Here is a 19,916-nt window from a genome sequence, read left to right on the forward strand (position 1 = left end):
CCATCTTCAAGTGCATGTGCGCTCATCCTGAAGCATAACTGGTGATGAATGGGATCCTTTCAAGAAGTCGCACGATTTTTTTTTCTTTGGACTCGCGCACGCGTGCGCACGCTCGCTCTGATTGACAGCGCGCGTTCCCGCTGGATCCTCCTTCCTTCCCTCCGGCGCGCTCCCGCTCGCTCGCTCGCTCGCTCACAAGCCAAGTTTGCGCACAGGGATGCGGGCGCGGAGCAGCCTGGAAAAATGGCTCTGTCCTGGATTTACTCGGCGCTCCTGCTTCTCCTTCTTCTTCACATCGTCACGTTTTGCCAGGCCTTGAGAAATTATCCGGATAATGAAGGTAAGCTTTAGAACCGCTGTTTTTCTTGTTCCCACGCTTTTATCTCCGTGAGGTGGCTGAGCTAAGCTACGCTGACGAGTGGCTGTGCTGTTAGTTCAGCGTTGGCACTTACTGAGTGACTGAAACCTCAGACTCTCCTCACCTCACCTTCACTGGAAAACAAGCCAAGTTGACTCATTCTTGTGAATTCAGGGCTTTAAGGTAACAAAAACAGGCTAAGCTAGTAGCTAAAGGGTCAGAAATTTGTGAAATTTGTCCATTTTTTGTGAGACTCACTGCTTTTTCCACTTTGTCTCTGCGCGTTTGTTAAACTCTGTTACGTTTGCAGAGGGAGAAATGTTAGCCTGAGCACATCTGTGAATCTTTTATGGTGAAACTAACTAAAAAGCCAGTGGTTTAAAGAGAAATTCCACTTCCAGCTTTTCAAAATGTCTGCAGAACTAGTGTTTGAGATGTAAACATAGCCATTCAGAGTGGTTTGGAGTGAAATGCTTCATTGTAGAGACTGTTTTCTTTACAGTGGTGGTGATAGGAACCAGGAGTCGCCCGAGCCATTTTATTTACCATCCAGAACCAACAGTGAACCTACACGTTTCCAGAGTTTCTACATGTAATGTTGATGATGGGAAAATAGTCATAAATGTGAGACTAAGTTTTCTATGGGGACTGTTTTGCCCTGGAACAGCTTTCATGTATCCACCCACCAGGAATAGATTAAAATGACTGTATTAAAATGCGTTTTAGGCTGTCATTAGGCTGAGTATTCAGTAATAACTTTCTGTGAGGGAGCTTTTAGAGGTGGACGTCTGGTTCCTATCACCACCGCTGTGAACAGTTCTCACTCAGTTTCTCTACAGTGGAGCATTTCACACCAAACCACTCTGAAGGACTTTGTTTACATCTTAACCATTTAATTATGAAGAAAATTTGAAAAATTGGTGGGGTTTCCCTTTAGATATCTCCTTTTTTATTCTTTTCGTTTGGTTTAAATCATCCCTTGTGGGCATCTAAACACACACACCTTTTTTTATTCCCTAAAAATCTCTTTTGTGTCTTTCTGGCACTGCACATGCTGGTGTGAGGGGGCGTTACGCGTTCATCGTACATATTCATAAGCCGCGGTTCTCATTGGCTGACGGAACTCGGGGCTGTGCATGAAAGCCACGCCCCCTGAAATGGGTAGCCAGGTGTTTTTAATGGAAAATCAGCGCAGCTTTCGGTGAGACATGAACAAACCAGGTGTTACGAGGATCCTAAATGAAATCGATTGACAAACAGACGTCAGACCTGTTTAGATAGTGAGATTATGAATATAAAGCACACAAAAAGATGGTTCTTCAAAGGTCCTTTAGTAAAGGCAGTGGTTCTATTTAGAGCCATGAGTTCTATATGGAACCACTTCCATGCTTAAATGGTTCTTTGCATGGTTAAATGGTTCCTCAGATTGATGGAGAATGTGTTGAATGTGGTTCTATATATAAGGTTTTTGAAAATTGTTCTATATAGCACCAAAAATGGTTCTGCTGTTATGATGTCAAGCTTGTAACAGTAGAAGAACCATTTTAGAACCATTATCAAAAAGCTTATGTAGAGAACCATGTACAACATGTTCTCCACCAATCTGAAGAACCATTTTAGAACCATTTTCAAAAAGCTTCTATATAGAACCATGTACAACACGTTCTCCATAAGTCTGCAGGACCATTTTAGAACCATTTTCAAAAAGCTTCGATATAGAACAATACTCAACACATTCTCCATCAGTCTGAAGAACCATTTTAGAACCATGTTCAAAAAGCTTCTATATAGAACAATATACAGCACATTCTCCGTCAGTCTGAAGAACCATTTTAGAACCATTTTTGAAAAGCTTCTATATAGAACCATGTACAACACGTTTTCCATCAGTCTGAAGGACAATTTTAGAACCATTTTCAAAAAGCTTCTAGGTAGAACCATATACAACACATTCTCCATCAGTCTGAAGAACCATTTTAGAACCATTTTTGAAAAGCTTCTATATAGAACCATGTACAACACATTCTCCATCAATCTGAAGAACCATTTTACCACAAAAGAACCATTTAAGCATGCAATGGTTCTATATAGAACTCAACTATTGCCTTTGCTAAAGAACCCTTGAAGAACCATGTTTTTTAAGAGTGGGCGATATGGCAAAAATATAATGGTACTTCAAGACATTTTTACGATACATGATATGCATTACGATATTTAGTTTTGCTGAGGTTTCATCAGTTGGAACAGACAAAAAAGAACCGGTAGTATTTACAGATATTAAGTACTGTCAATACAATGAGCTTTACTCAACATTTCACACACCACACTGCACTAAATCCACTTAACCAGGCCTATTTATGCTGTCTTTATATTGAAAGGGTTAGTAGGTCAGTGTTCTTTAAGGACTGACGATATCTATGATGTGCTCAGGAAACCATATTGTAATGTAATGTAATGTGATTTGATTCATCACAATAATGATAAATATCATATTACATCTCTGCTTAAAGCCATTAGTTCTCTTGTACAAACACAGACACAGACATATATAAGACATGCTTAATTCTTGCGTATCCCTCCTCCTTCACCCGACAAAATATCAAAATAAGTTCTCAGCTGCTCATCATAAGCAAGATTTTCTCAGGGGTTTGACTGTAAACAGGACAGGATAGTGTAAGGAATATTGTGCTCTTGTTCCTTAGGCCTCACCCAACACTAGTAGATGCTGTTTGCATGAAGATTAAGGACATATGAAAGAAACACTGGCATCAGTTGCTGCTTGCTGAGCTTGCTGAGTTTCTACTTGCTTAGCTGTGTAACCGTCTTTTGTAATCATTGTCTCTGTAGCTGCGGCAGTGTGTGATGCTGATTGTGTTGGTTTTGTTGATGTGCGCTCCTTGTGAAATCAGCATCAGTTCAGGGGCTTGCAATCCTTGTAACAAACAGCAGGTGGTACCCCTGAGGCCCTGTGAGTGTGTGTGTGTGTGAGTGAGTGCATGTGTTTGTGTTTAGAGCAGATAGTAGAGCCATAAGCCTCGTCCTCTGGGGTCTTCTTATGTGTTAATGTGTTTTTGTCTGAATGGAGGTCACTGGAGTAACTTCAGAAAGCAGATGTTGTCTTTTCTCTCCTTTTTCATCTTGAGTTGATCATCTTGGGCCGATTATATTGGTAATCGGTGGTGTGTATTGGTTATTTTGACGATTAATTGAATAATTCTTTGGGGTTTTTTTTAACCCTTTAGACACCACAAAAAGATTCTCATGGATTCCTGACAGTTTTCAGAGTTAGAGGCTTACTGATCATTGTTTTAAATTAAATATTATATCATAAAACCAGAGAAAAATGACAGTTGATTTTATTCTGAAGGTGAGCCCCAACTCTTTAGTATGAAGTGATAGAAATGAAGAGAGTCCAGGACTGAAGGGAAAATGGCACTGAGATTGTAATAGGCATTGTAGATGTAGTTGTAATGCTGAAAATGCATAATAAGTACAATAATTCCTAGATATAAAGAAAAAAGACATAGAATTAACAGACTACAACAGCTAACAATGTGTAATCTAATTACCTCATGATGAACATCACAGCCTACTGGATTATTAAAATAATGCCATCACCATGTAGCTAAAAGATCCACACTAAGCCTATAACTCTTTTTTTTGAAAGCAAAAAAGCAAGAGATATTAGAATAACAAAGGTTTCCCCAGTGGTAAAATAAGTTCATTTGTTCTAGTTTAAATTGCTGAATGACCCTTGATGTGAGGATTCTGAGCATGTCCTCACTTTCTTGTTTGGTCAGTGTAGCTGAGGGACTGAGAATAAGATATTAGGCCATCTAACTGGTCTACTTAGGCTGTGAAATGTCCCCATAAAGCCTTACACATTGTTGTCAAACACTGAAATAACTCAAGTCATTGATATTTATGATTTATGTCAGCTTTATGTTCCCCTACCAAAGTTATTTCACTTCCGATAGAACATGTACTTGGCTGTATTCAGTAAACCAGCTACAATTGCTGTGAAAACACATTGCTAAACAAAGATTTTAAAAGATTTGCATTTTGAACTGACATGTTACAGGCTGTGTTTACATGCAAAGATTTTTGTCAGTCTGATTTAATCCATTCTGATAACAGATTAAGACTGAGGTGTTTATATTCTCACTCTTCTCAACAATCTGATGAAAATTTCCATTTACATGTTCACTAAAAGTAATCAGATCCAAAATGATGCGCATGCGTAGAGAACCACTTAGTGTAGACGTTACCATGACAACCAGCGTCACATGAGTCCAGTCAGAGTGAGACGAGCAGCAGTGAGCAGTGCTTGTGTTTTTAATCGCTTTAAAATGATGTCAGACTCAGGAAAACGTCCTTCAAATGTCCTTTTTACAGAAGGTCGAGAGGAAGACGTCGTGTTCTGAGACACCTAAGCTGGACGCCCGTCCCACCGCCGTCTTTTAAAGATCAGTGCATAAACTTCGTCTCCTCTGCAGACCAGTTTCTGCTCCGCCATGTTGAACAGTATAAACTTTCACTATGATGTGACGAACATGATCAGAACGGACTTAAACTTTCCAGTTGGGAATGTAATCAGATACAGACATTTACACAACTATTATTCTTCAATTTAATGGATTATTTACAGGATTACCCGCCTCGTTTAATCAGATACAAATTATGTTCCAAATGGCCTCAATCAGACTAGTCTGTTCTGATTAAGGTGTGTACTTGGATGTATTCTATTCCGACTGAGCTATTGGTTGGATTATTTATGGATTATTAGGATGTGTGTAAACCTGGCTATTGTTTCTGCCACCCTAAATTCCTTTGTGTTAAACTACAGCATATCTGAACACTCCTGACTGCTAATAGCTCCCCCTTGTGGAGAATGTTCAGATTGCTAAGCACGGCTTCATAATCATTTGTGGAAAGCGTCTGTCATTCAAATTGCGGCCTAATCTCTAAGATTTGAACTTAAATTTTAATCGATTCATTTTATAATCGTATAAATTGTGACAATCCTAATGAAATCAGCACAGTTGTGAGTGCAGTGCCTCAAACAGAGCATTTTTTGTGCTGAATTGAGGCTAAAGGCACTGTTGAGGTTTAGGAAGAGACAGCACCATCACAGGTGCACCACTGACACCCTTCTGGATGTGAATGTTTCTACAAAGAGGAGAAAAAATGTGGGATCTCTTCCTTTCCCTCTGCAAGAGTATTAGCTCTTTTTGGAATATTCTGTATATCCTATACATACATGCAAAGACGGCTTGGACGGTAACAGAAGATTTCATCGTAATGGATTTTTTTCTCTTATTATTCTGGAACCTATCAAAAAATGAATGCAAGCCTTATCTGTGTTGCATTATACATTCAGGGTAATACAGGCAGGTAGGCTGTTTAAATGACACCTTCATTCATCCGTGCAGGCATTGTCCGTCTATTTCCTCGTCTTGGTGAGTCCCTTCAGGTGCCCCCGTGCTATGCTGCGGCGAGCCGCTCGCTCTCATTAGCTCTCTTTTTGTGAGCATTCCTACTGTGTTTGGAGAGGCTTTCTTTGCCGCCTTTGTTTTCTCTACTTGGCGCGGTGGCAGAGAAATTAGCATGAGAAAAAGCCCTCTTTTATGCCCTGTTCAGCCGGTCTTGGAGGCCACGGTGAAGGCCTGGGTCTCTCCCTCTCTCTCTGTCTATCTCCTGCCCTGCTTCTGTTCCCAGCATGGACCAAAAGGACCATGAACCGGTCGCTTTTGTTTGAGAGTAGTAATGAAGTCTCTTGATTGGCCTAATCTGTAGCCTTGGTTTTGCTCTCGCACACAATCGTTCACTCGGCCTAGCAGGTTGAGAAAATAAGGTCTGGCTACAAACGCTTTGAGTGGTTGTTGGTTTGCTATTTTTCTCATGCCTTCTTTTTAGCATTGTGATGGATTTGGCGAAGGTTCTGCACCACTGTAACACTGCTGATGAGAACAGTTGCATTATGATTGGCTTCACTGGGCTTTAGCGTAAACGTCGTGGTTAGAGCATTTAGCTAAACTACATGACTTACATGCACTTAATACTCTGATAACTGCAGAAAATCAGATTTTTTCAGTAACATGATCAACACATTTACATGCACTGAAGTAGTCAGATAATGGGGAAACTCCAGGTCTACATGAGTCAGACAGTAATCAGATTTCTGCTTTACCAGCCAATAAACTCGCAGAAGAAGACGTGATGTAAACATAATGTAGAACTCAAGTTTTTTTTTTAACATTGCGCCACTTTACCTGAAAATATGAACATACATCATTGAGAAGATGAAGAATATTTAAATTCTTATTTCGTCAAGCATGTATTTGGTTTCAGCGTCACTCCAAAAGTGTTTTGCTGCGTCTCATGGCAACGCTGCTTGCTTTTTTCCGGTACCGCAGTCTGTTTTCACACATGCTCAGACTGAGAAATCTGAAAGAAATCAGAGTAAGAGTTCACATGCACTGAGAAATCTGATTACTGAGCTCAAATGCAGCTCTCTTTATCAGATTTCTTGATCAGATTTCTAGACCTTACTCCGATCTAAGAAATCCTGTTTACATGACCGTTTGAATAATCAGATAACTGCAGAAATCTGATAATGATCGGATTATGGAGTGCATGTAAACGCACTCATTGACCGACAAACCTAGACCGATAGGTCCAGTCCTGAAATCTGATTGGTTGAATCACATTCAAAACCATGGTATACTCACACTTATGAGCACACACATCAGCTACATTCCATACTAATATGCTGAGATATTAAAGTGTTCCTTCTATGGAAAGTGGAACGCAGTGCTGATCCATTAGGCCAGGCCTAAGAAATATATATGAAGTATACGGCCTGAAACTGAGGGGCTACCAACTGTAACATGTACATGATTATATGGCCAAAAACTAAAAATGGGCAGCTGAAAGTTCTCACTTCTTAAAATGTATGTATCACTCTCTAGCCCAAGTTAAAACAAACATAAATGCCAGGACCAGGGCCAGCTTTGGCTCAGTGCACCACATTAGCTCTTAAAAGCTGTCACCATCCACCACATCCTTCTCTGACTGATTTCCTCACATCGCTGCGATCAGACGTTCTCTTGAAGAACATGAACTACAGAGTTGTTTATCTTATCGCTCGCAGATATTTGCTGTGGTTTCATTGTAGTTATAGTCCAGCATCTGCCACATCTGTATTATGACGCCGATCACCACGGACAATAATTTAGACACGTGGGCTTCTATTGTTACTGAATTCCATGAATAAACAAATCAATGTTTTTCTTTCTGTTTTTTTCCCCAAAAGTATTGTCCTGTCCTATAGATATGGTGCAGATACAGTAGATGGAGATTCGGGTGAGATTATACTGGAACGCTCCTTCAAAAAGGTCATAAAGAAAACGCGTAGCGCGATCTGCCCTCAACGTGAACCAGACACTCAGGAACAGGATCTTTAAGCAGCTTTGATTCCTGCTTGTGAAAACGGCTCAAAATCACTGACAAACCTTGCATTCGAGAGCTGCATTTGCGTGAGAGGATTAATATAATGTGTGGAGAGAGGCTGATTTGATTCAGCTGCGTGCGTGTCCATGCTCTCTCGCAGCTCTCCAAGCTGATTTTTATCAAAAGCCAGGGGTCTCAGCGAGAGAGTGAGCTCCTGTAGTCTCCACAGCCCTCAACTCCTCTCCAAACACTGTACTTTAAGCCTTATCGCTCTTAGCTCTATCCAAACACTCACGGATCAAACAGCTCTTTCAGCAGGGCAGGATATGGCAGCCGTGGTGCTTCAAAGAGGGGCACGAGTGCCATGTTCCAGGGCAATAGAGCTGCATGAATTCCCTGAGCAATTATTTTTTACTGATTTGCCAGCTTTTTAGATCTACTTAGTGCTGAGTCAAGGCTGAGTTTTCAGTTTATTAGGTACATATATATAATGCTGGATGGTGTTGACAAATATTGACAATATTTACAGACTATATCATGGTACTAGATGATATATTTAAGTTTGGATAGCTTGTTTTGATTTTTGATTAGCCTGCTTTGTTCTGCTCTGCATCCCTTAAAATTAAACCAAAGGGAACTTTATAGAGTATTATAAACAGTAACTGAACAGAAAGCACATTTACAGAAAAGATATTTGCTATTTTTATTTAGCCTTTACATATTTTGAACTATTGAAGCAAGCTATAGCACCCAATGAGGACTGTACATTGCAGTCAGCCGTCAGGGCCTAGAATATATGTATATTTAGTGCGTATCAAATATTTTGCTAAAAATATTGCTACAACTAAAAAGTCTTATCACAGTGTCAGTATCGTAGTATTATGAGTACAGATGATATTGACCAGCACTACTCCGGCCTTGTGCCTACACTCATTGGCTAATTTGTCAGTTACAGCTACCAGGTGTAACTGGGTGCACACTGTAGATATACATTATAGATTATACAATTCATTAGCCACCTTTTACTCTGTTTAGCACTGAAAAGGGACCACCGTAGGACCACCGCTGCCCAGATATTGCTTCTCAGCTAAGTGGTGGCTTAAATGCGGTAGTGCTATGTTAGGCTGTGTGTTAATAATAGGGAATTGGTACCTACTTTTGCTGCAGTAAGAGCTTCTACTCTGCTGAGAAGTGTTTCCACCTCATGTTGGAGTGTTGCTGCATTCTAAAGGTGCTTGATGTTTCTTCTTTACTACAAAGAAGTCATTTCCACTGCTCCACAGTCCGATTCCAGAAAGTTTCACACACCTCAAGCTGATGCTTGGCACTGCACATAGTAGTGCTGCGATGAATTGAGTTAGTGGTATGCTTTGCAGGAATGTGTCACAATTAAAGATTACCCTGCATTATTTAGCACTATTGCAAGACAGTCTCAGTCTTTGGCTGCTCCAAAGCTACTGCCTGTGCTTTTCTATGGATATTACATGCTGGTGTGCACACATTTTTACACCCCTAATCAAATGGGGGGTTGGATACTTTTGGGTTTCTAGTTTTCGTGTCCTTAGGAAAAAAGCTAGGCTTTGGTTACAGGGCTAGAATTTCACATAAGTTTTACATTCGGCATCATCCATAAAGCAAGGAAAATAGCCTGTCCATTCGCATCGTAACAAGGAGGGAAATAGGCACCGCTATCTCCATCAGTATCCTTCAGAATCCTGATATGATTTCTCTGCTGTAGCCTCAGGCGCTGTAATACACACTCCCAATCTCCTTTCCACATTTGTTTCTACCCTGCTATTACACCCAGCCTCTCCTTTCCCTTGACAGTCAGGCATTATGTAGTAATTGTAACTCCCCTGATATATGTATATATAGAATGCCACTCCATATTGGCAGAAGCATGTTTTACCTTAGGCAGAGTATTCATACGTGATTAAAACAGATCTGCACCATTTGTATATGAGACCTTTTAGCCTGCGGCGGCTTTGATCCCTCCTTCCAGCCCGTTCTTTTAGCTTCATTAGGACGCGCACCGTTAGCGGCTAGTCTAATGCGCTGCGGTAATGCTTTCTAATGACAGAAGCGTTGAGGACAGCACTGCAGACTGTTCATTAACTGTACTACTTTTATCACTGATTGTCTGCTCTCCTGCTGGGCTGCAGACAGGGAAGATGTGGGTGTTTTTTTTTTTAATTGGAGCACTTCAGTATTGTTTCTGAAGACACTGAGCTCTGAAGAGAAGCTGTCAGAGTTTGAATGTGGATGCTTTTATACCCTTTTAGTGCAGAGTAGTCACACAATATTTCAGTTTTGAGCGTGCTTGACTGTGAAATTGGCTTATTTATGCTTCACTCACAAATTTTTTCTACCAACTGTTATGAGATTTGGGGAAACTTTAGAAGAAGTTGAATTTAGAATGAAGTAAAAATGTAAGGGTGCTTTCACACCTGCCTTGTTTGGTTCGAACCAAAATAGCAGGTGTGAAAGGTGCCTCAGACCACAATCTGGACCAAAGGACAAAAATTTGGTCCGACCAAAAGAGGTGGTCTTGGTCCAGATCAAACTGAGCCATGGTTCGGTTTGTTTGCAGAAAAAATACTTCTTGGATGGTTCAGACTTTTGGGCCAATTACAGGAAGTTGAGGCAGGCTATCATCACCCAATAAACAACAACAGAAGAAGAAAAATAACTGGGAGAGAAGTAAAAATGAGCTGCGGTAGCACATGGAGAGAGGAGGAGACTAAATATTTAATTCATAATATTAAATAATATTATTTAATTAATAATATTAAGTAATATTAATGATATTAATAATATTAACTAATATTTATTCACATATATTAACATTCATAATATGTAAGCCAATGAAGGTCAAAAATCATCTTGAAAAAATGCATAAAAATGCCGAATTTTATTTTCCGAGAGAATGAGAGAAAGAAGATATTCATTTTACTCCATTCAAACGGAAAAAGGCTACCGATGGATTGACAGCACACTAACGTCAGACGCTCCTCCACAAACCAGTCAGTGTCAGGCATAGGGAGACGCAGCCCATATAGGTAACGACGACAGGACACAGGTGTGTTATGTTTATTAGTGCGCTCACTAAATTGCAATGTGAAACCAAAACTAATTGGATCAAATGTATACAAAGAAATAAAAACATTACCCTCAGTTCAGACCTTGGCCCAGACTTTCAGATGTGAAAACGCCCTAAGATTCTATGCTACCGAGCTGAACTGTGTTGCTGTTGTTAACGGAAGCTTGCGAGATTGGAAACCATGGTGTTTACTGCCACCTTGCTAATTGGGATGGGCATCTCAGGAAAACGTTTCAGTCGATCTAAAGTCTTTAAGATAAACAAACATGCTGCATTTCTGTTTTCACCTCAGCTAATGTTCCTAGCTTAGTCGCAGTGTAACTTATTTTCATCTTTTAACTCTAAAATAGGGAGTCCAAATTGATACCAAATCAGCTTGTTGCTTTTCTGCGATGCTTCCTATGTGCTATAGATGTGCTCTGTACTATTTGCTGCGCGTGTTTCTTGCCTTTAGTTGTCTGTGTAGTTTTTTTTATGCTTCCTTCTTTGGACTGAACAGTTGAACAGAAAAGAAAGCGTAAAATGCAGGCACTTCACTATGGTATAGTGTAGTTTGAACGCCTTATAGTTTTAAATGTGAGAAGGTGTAACAGAGAGAAGCTAAACTGCTTATCAAAATTTACTATTTAATTTTTTTTAACCTTTTTTCAGAAATGTGACTGAGCAGCTCAGTTACACAGCAAAAAGCTAGACACAGTCTAACAATGTAACCTTTCCCGCACACGCAAAATAAATATCATCTGAAATCAGTAACACATCGTAAACTGATTTTGCATTGGTAGGTGGAACATTTACAGGTCAATTGTCTATGAAACATTAGGCATTTCTAAGCTGAAAAGCACAATCTCATCTGAGACCTCAAGAGAGAACTAATGTCTTTTAACAGCTGCATAGGTTATAATGGCTCGATATGAGTTCATATATAGACGGTGATGTCACCCTCTGAATGTGGTGGTCCCGGTACGAGAGGCTTTCTAATTGGGTCTCGAGTTAGTTTGCAGTTTTAACCTGTCTGGGACGTCTCTTGGGGTTTGGTGGGCCTTACAGGGGATTGGCTAAGCAGGGCAGGTCCAACAATATTGACAACCCACCCCCAACACACACACGCACATACATACACGCACACAAGTGGCAGGTGTGGGGCAAGCCATGTGTGGTGTTCTAATGAGACATCCCAAGAGTGTGCTGTGTCTAACTAACCCACACAGACCACCATCTCACGCTACATCTAACACAGGCTTATTTGTACCACTCATGCTCCTACATGCTGCTTGCTGGAGCCTGTCAGCTTTCTGTGACACACATTATACACATTATTAACTTGGGAAATCGCCCCGGTGGCGGCCGCTGCTGCTGAATCACTGGCTTAAGTGCTTCCTGTTTAAAGAAAGTCTGGCTGCTGAAAAAAAAGCATGTTTCTTGTTGAACTTTGACTTGGTCTGTTTTTCTCTTTGTCAATCTTGGACAACTTGTCCTTCCTATGAGCCTCCATTTACGTTATGTATACTCGTTATGTGATCGGCCCTGTCCCGTTAGCACTGCTTTGTACCACTTGGTTATTTTAAGTGAAGCTACATCCATCAACTTTTGCTGATGCTTGCTTCCTGTGTTTGTTCCAGTCTTTTTTCTTGTTCTCCGTTGGATGGCTGAAGTGCGTTTTTATCTGAGCAAATGTCTGGTCGCTGTTTATCTCTTACCACTGGGGCCTGGTGGTCTTTGTCAAAGATAGTGTTGATATGCTGGTGCCTTCCATCTACGCTGATATGTCCATATCTTTGGGGCAGAACTGCTCAGTATCTGGAGCTCAGCGTGAGTTCCCATGGCTTAAAGCTACAGATGCTCCTCCGCTATGATAGACTACTGTGGATCATGACTTCCTGTCAACAAGCTTTGCGGCTCATTAGTTTCTAGCCTTCTGTTTGGAAGCTTGGAAGCTTTAAAAAAGCCACTAAATGCGGCAGCCTTCACAATTTGAAGTAAGAAGCAATTGGGGCCTGACCGATACGAACATTTGAATAACTGATAACGGAGCCAATATCATTTTATACAGTTAAAAATGAAACGATCTCTTCTAGTTTTGGTAAAAAGGGGAATTCCACAGATTATAAGTGCACAATTAAATTATTTAGCAGTAGGCAGTCATTCAGAGTGATTGATAGGAAAGGAAATGCTTAGTTGTTGAGAAAATTACTGAGTCCGAATTGGTCACGTCACAAAGTTATTACATAATATGGTGATGAGTGTTTTGCCTGATTCCTAAGATATTGTTTTACGATAATTTTGAGAAGTTTTTGGCCTGAAACATATTTTGTAATGGCCATTCATGGCAGTGAGGTACATGCAGGGCATTGTAAGGCAAACTAGTTCCCAAATATTTTTTCCCACATTCACTACTATTTTATCAATATCATCATTACATAAAAACTCAGAATACACTTGAAGGTTCACTGGTGGTTTTAGATCGAGTGTCAAACTCAACTACTAAGAGGGCCACATTAAAAAATCTCAACAAATCCATGGGCCAGAGAACGCCTTTGTTTTATTTCACTTTTAATTAACATTTTGCTGTAAACCGAACTGGCCATTGTTTATACAAAATATGCAAAAAAACTTCAGCAGTAAAATTTAAGCACTTGTAGTAGGCCTTGAAATATTGCATGAATACTTGAATGTCCTCAGGAGCTCAGTCTTTTAAACCTGCCTATTTGGTTGAACTAGACACCTGGCATGTGTTCTTTGCTGCAAGTTCATTAAGACTTGGGCTCAATTTCTAAGCTGTTGAGCTAACGTTAAGTGGCTGAACTGCAGCTAGTGTGTTGGGTGATACGACTCAAACTATGTAGAATTGTGTTGAACTGAGGTGTAACCATTGTCTCATTGATTGTTGTTGTTGTTGTAAGAGAGTCCGAGCACACATAACAGTGCATGCTGGGGACTGTTGTGCAGCGCATTGTGGAACTAATATTAATAGAAAAATAATAGAAAAGGTAAATACTTTTGCGGGCTGGATATGATTGTGTCGCAGACCTGATCTGGTGTTTGACACATGGGTTTTAGATAGTAGGGCTGCACGATAATATTTGAATCATATCAGTTGACTCTTGATTGGCAGATATTTGCTCAAAGAAATATATCCGCATCAGACAGACGTTTGTACTGCACCAATGTTTAAACTGATATTTGATGACGTATATTGTACTCCAGCATAACAAAGTTTACCTAACGCTAGGCTGCTAAACTTAAATGTCTACATTTATCATTCTATATAAATGCTGCATTCCTCTCCAATGCCAGTCCAGTTCGATCTAGTCCCAGTTATTTTATAAATGTTTGTGTTGGTATCGGGACCAGCAGATATGTACATGAAAAGCATATCATTGGCTCACAATTCTCATATTGCTGTATTCCTTTGGGATAGTGAATAAATGGCTATGGTTCTTGTCATTGACCTCTGCTTCTTATCCCCACCACTGTAAAGAAAGATTCTCTGCAATGAACAACTTCACATTGCTTCACTTTGAGTGATTGTTTACATCTCAACCATTGAATTATGAAGACATTTTGAATAATGTCTGGAATTCCAGTTTAAACAGTGCTTAACTGACTAGAGTATGTGTGTGCTGGTAATGGGGGCAAGTCTGATTTGACCTTTAACTTGGTCGCCTGAAGAGATAATAGCACTGTTATCATCCCAGAACTCCTTTTCTTTTCCAGTCCTTTCATAGTAGACCTATTTTTATCGATAGTGAAAGCTAGGAGCTCCATTGACAGGTTTCTGACCGTAGCCGGCTGACGGGTGTTTGGGAATTCCAGCAGCTTTGTCTGGCTAGACTAGCACAGGCTGGACATCCCTGGTGGATCTCATCAGACAGTCCAGTCAGGATGGACACTCTCTTTAGCCCCACTGCGAGCTCTGCTGTCCCCATGGACTGCAGCACTCACTCCACACAGGCTGACTGACAGGAGCTGCTGACTTCCTCTCACTCTAATGTATATCACATTTCTGCAGTGAGATACAATGATGGCAGAATGACACTTCATATGTGGAAAGAATGTGCTGATGTTGTTCAAGACTGGCTTCAGTGTTCTTGCTGTGGCAGCTGGTTGAAATATCTTGAATTGTCTGCACTCTTAATAATAAAGATGTCAAAGTGGGTTCTTTGGAGAGATGCCATAGAACAGGGGTCGGCATTATGCGGCTCCGGAGCCGTATGTTGCTCTTTTACTGTCCTGTTGTGGCTCCACAGCAGAATTAGATTTTTGTTCAATCTAACACAGTTTAACCATAAATGGTCTTAAGCACTGGAGTTAATGTAGCCTATAACTGCTAATTCACCAAGCTTTAATCCTGAAGATTGGTGTGCAGACTGCTGGTCACCATAGCAACAATCTTATCTAGCTAGTAGCTAACAAAGAGGCAAAGATTGAAGACGAACATCGTTAATTTGGAGACAAATGGACGTATTTGTGTTTATAAGCACTAAATCTGCAACGAGAAACTGTCGATCACTGAAAAGTCGAGACATGACAGCTTTTCTTTCGAATTTTCCCGTTCCAGCTTAAATGGCGCAGCAGTTACATTCTAGCGCCTCAGGCACTGTTTAAGGTGGAACGGGAAAATTCGAACATAAAGCTGGCGGATGAGAATCTGACTTTAGCCTCGTAAAAAGTCGAACGTTGAGAGACATTTTAGAAGAAACTATTCTACTTTTGAGGAAAAGTTTCCTGCCAGAGATGCGAGAAAAGTAGCTATAGCTGAGGTGAAGCTTAAAGCAGAGCAAACTTAGTCTGCGTTTTTGTTTATATTATATTTTTTAGCCTATACTAGTACATCAGCACATACTGAGACATATTTACAGCCAAGATGGTAAAATGGACGTAAATGTTGTGGCTCTCAGGGTGGTCTGATTCTTGTTGAAAGGACAAAATGGCTCTTCTTATCCTGAAACTTTTAGTTACTTGTCAATCAACTGGTCAGCAATGTCAGACAAACAAAAAAAACATCATTTTTAATGTACATATACGCACTGCCATTCACTAAGCCCCACACCATGCTACTCAGCATTTTGCTACTACTACATTTAATTAAACAAAACCTCAAATGTATAGTTAAAGACAAGATCTATATCTGTGTTCCCTCATTAAATGTAATTGATTTTAATATTATTGGGTCACAATGCGAGTTAAGTACTTTTCGCTTGATGTGTGATTATTCTTGACTTCAGTTTAAAAACATGCAGCACTGCTGAGCATATTCTGTTGGATGTGATGTGAGAGTACCTTTCACTTTTTACTGTCTCTGTGGTTACTGTTTGTGCTGAAGGCGCTTGCTGATGGCTGCAGTTTACCGGCGTTAACGGTTAAATCTGATCTCTGGCCCTGAGGTGATGTCTCTGCCCCTCAGGGGGGATTCCAGCCAGGCACACAAGCACAGCAGTTTAATGATGAAGAAGAGGCTCTGTCCTTGGTGCTCTACCTCCTTTTTAGACACTACAAGCAAAAAAATGCTTATTGGTGTAACATTTTGTTTTTCATGGCCATCTACAATATACAGTCTTATTTTAGGGAACGTTAAAAGGAATTGGCATATTTATTTGAATATTTAATGAAATATCCACTTCTGTGCGATTGTAATATCTTACCCAATGAAGTCAAAATTTATTCATATGAATTTTTACAACACGCTTTAAAGCAGCTGTACAGAAAATCCAAGCCCCAGTGAGCAAGCCAAGCGTGACGGGGCCAAGAAAAACTCCCTAAGAGCAAGAGGAAGAAACCTTGAGAGAAACCAAGACTCAGAAGGGGAACACATTCGTCTCTGGTTGACACCGGATAGCAAAAGCACAACAAGAGCAATATGAACAGAGAATAGGATTTTACAATTAATATACAATATTGAACATGGAGAAAACGAAAAGAAAGCAGCCTGTCATTGGGTGGAGGTATTTAGAATACCCAGTGATAACAGATAACTACTGTTAGAGACCTATCAGAGTAACAATGAGAAAGAAATCTATGAAACCAATGAATGTGTCCAGCATCTGTTTCATTCAGTGATATGCAGAGTAACTGAAAATGAGGCCTGTGTTGTATAAGGGCATCCTCTAGCTGTCACATATTGCGGAGGACCCATACTTTGGGCACTCCGTTTTGCATGTTCACGTCTAGGGGTAGGGTGTACCTGTTTTTGTTGAGATAGAGGGGTAGGGTGAAGTGTTAGGGCTACATGGCCCTCCAAACAGAGGTTTTTCAGAGACTCCAAACAGAGAGTTATGAGAAAAAAGAAAAACTGGCAATATGGCTGCACAAGAGACCAAAGAAACCCCACAAATGTGAGAATTTTCTCCATTAAAAATATAATAATCAGTGTGTCATCTTATTTCAGTGTCGTTTCAGTGTATTATGGTCCTTTTCTTCATAACAAGCATAAAAAATCGCTAACAGTATGCTAATGTCTCAGTAGCTAGCTAGTTAAATTTCCCGTTCCACCTTAAATAGTCCAGCAGTTCTGACGCCTGAAGCGCCAGATTTAACTGTTGCTCTATTTAAGGTGGAATGGGAAAAATTGAACAAGAAGCTGGTGAATAACTGACTTTAGCTTCATATCACTGAAGAATTAGGGGTGGGTGATAATAAATAATTGCCCCCCTCTTTGAAGGCATATGATGCCCTAAATGTAACTAAAGCCCAGCAGTGAGGAGTTGAACTTTACCCTCCTCTGCTGTCACTGCAGACTGGCAGGGTCGCCTACAGAGCAGCGCTAGTAGCTGTTAATGAAGTAATGCTCTTTTTATTTGAGGGTCCCATTTCATAGGGAAGATTTCAACCACTACCCACTCAGTCACTCAGTTCCAAAGGGCAAGGTGACTCTTGGAAACAAGGCTAGGGGTAAAAATAAGAAATGGGATTGGGCCTTTCTCTCTCTCTCTGTCCTCCTTTCCCTCCTGGTCTTGTTCTCTCTGCTCCTAAATGTTTTGTTGCGGGTTTGCGGCCTTTTGGCAGGTACATTAAAGAACTGCTTTGTGCCTGGATAGGATGGGGATTAGGGCCAGAGAATTGCAGGATTCTCTTATTCTCTCTGAGAATAGAGGCCAATGAAAGAGAGGCTCCCCCCTCGTTGCCCTGTTGAGCCACGTGTGTGTGTGTGCGCGCGCGTACATGTGTTTTTCTGGTGTCAGGTCCCTGGAGGCTTGGATCAGGAAAGGGGAAGCTTTCTGCTGTTCTTATAAGTCCACCACTTAAAGGGTATGTTTCAGGCAGAATTAAAGGCACCCCACCAGAAGTTACATATTGCTGACCTTTATTAATAATAAGCTATATAAAAGCAGTCAGTTTGCACCAATCAGGCATAACATTATGACCCCCTCCTTGTTTCTACGCTCATTGTCCATTTTATCAGCTCCACTTACTATATAGGTGAACTATAGGTGTAGTTCTACAGTTACAGACTGTAGTCCATCTGTTTCTCTGCATACTTTGTTAGCCCCCTTTTACCCTGTTCTTCAGTGGTCAGGACCCCCATGGACCCTCACGGAGCAGGTACTATTTGTGTGGTGGATCATTCTCAGCACTGTAGTAACACTGACGTGGTGGTGGTGTGTTAGTGTGTGTTGCGCTGGTCTGAGTGGATCAGACACAGAAGTGGTGACATCAGTGTCACTGCTGGACTGAGAATAGTCCACCAACCAAAAATATCCAGCCAACAGCGTCCTGTGGGCAGCGTCCTGTGACCACTAATGAAGGACTAGAGGATGACCAACACAAACTGTGCTGCAGCAGATGAGCAGTCGTCTCTTTTACATCTACAAGGTGGACTGACAAGGTAGGAGTGTCTAATAGAGTGGACAGTGAGTGGACACAGTGTTTAAAAACTCCAGCAGCACTGCTGTGTCTGATCCACTCGTACCAGCACAATACACACTAACACACCACCACCACGTCAGTGTTACTGCAGTGCTGAGAATGATCCACCACCCAAATAGTACCTGCTCTGTGAGGGTCCATGGGGGTCCTGACCACTGAAGAACAGGGTAAAAGGGGGCTAACAAAGTATGCAGAGAAACAGATGGACTACAGTCTGTAACTGTAGAACTACAAAGTGCACCTATATAGTAAGTGGAGCTGATAAAATGGACAAGATAAAAGGGTATGTTTCAGGCAGAATTAAAGGCACCCCACCAGCGTAGAAACAAGGAGTTGTAATGTTATGCCTGATCGGTGTATTTGTTTGTTTTTGTTTGTTTCATTGAATCACCTCTACATCGGATGAGATATATCGGCTGGTATGATGGCACATTTTATATGTTTTTATGAGTAACACATACATCAGTGGCTCACAGTGTCAAAATCTGTGAAAAATGTATCCAGCGCTGACTAAAGTGCCCAACACTAAAACATATGTATTCCACGCTGACTCTGCATGGCTCTAAGAATAGAGGAATGCATCTGATGTAGATAAACTGTTGAAAACATTGAATTTAATTATATCTGCAGCATAAAGAAGCCTACAGTATGTTAGGCATGGATATTTTGATCCTCTCTAACACTGTGTCATCATACATCATGCCCCTTCCCTCAGAATATGGCCAGTAAGGATAGATATCCACATTTGAGCCATTAATGAATCATTTGAAGAATGCTAATTGTTTGTGTTTCATCCAGGCTCACCCACACGTTCTGTTTTAATTAGACTTTGGAGACACTTGTGCTTTTTTGTATTTCTCTCAATTTTTTAATTTAACGCCAAAGGGTGTGTGTTTGCAACAGGAGAGGGAGAAGTTGATATGCAGCGTGAAAGAGGAGGAACATCTGAGGTTTGAATGTGATTAAAAATTAATCGCCCTGCATGCCAGGGCTGTAATTGGTTTGGGATGGAGCTCAAAGTGGGAAGTTCATGGCTGAGGCTACAGGGAAACGGCCTGACCGATATAAATAGCAGAGGCGCTGCTATTTTAACCTCTGAAAATGTTGTTTCAAGAATAGATTCCAGCGGGCAGGATAACAAGG

At 40.8% G+C, this 19,916-nt stretch overlaps 1 protein-coding gene across 1 annotated transcript in view; it reads left to right on the top strand.

The window, feature by feature from the left end:
- The first annotated feature begins 216 nt into the window (after positions 1-216).
- Positions 217-19,916, top strand: part of ek1 (eph-like kinase 1) — a 134,835-nt gene continuing 115,135 nt past the window's right edge. The window contains exon 1 of the mRNA XM_036558388.1: positions 217-340. Within this exon, the coding sequence (XP_036414281.1) occupies positions 244-340 (97 nt within the window). The 5' untranslated portion in view covers positions 217-243. The remainder of the gene's footprint in view (positions 341-19,916) is intronic.

The sequence above is a fragment of the Colossoma macropomum genome, unplaced genomic scaffold, assembly GCF_904425465.1.
Source record: "Colossoma macropomum unplaced genomic scaffold, Colossoma_macropomum, whole genome shotgun sequence".
NCBI classification, from domain to species: Eukaryota; Metazoa; Chordata; class Actinopteri; order Characiformes; family Serrasalmidae; genus Colossoma; species Colossoma macropomum.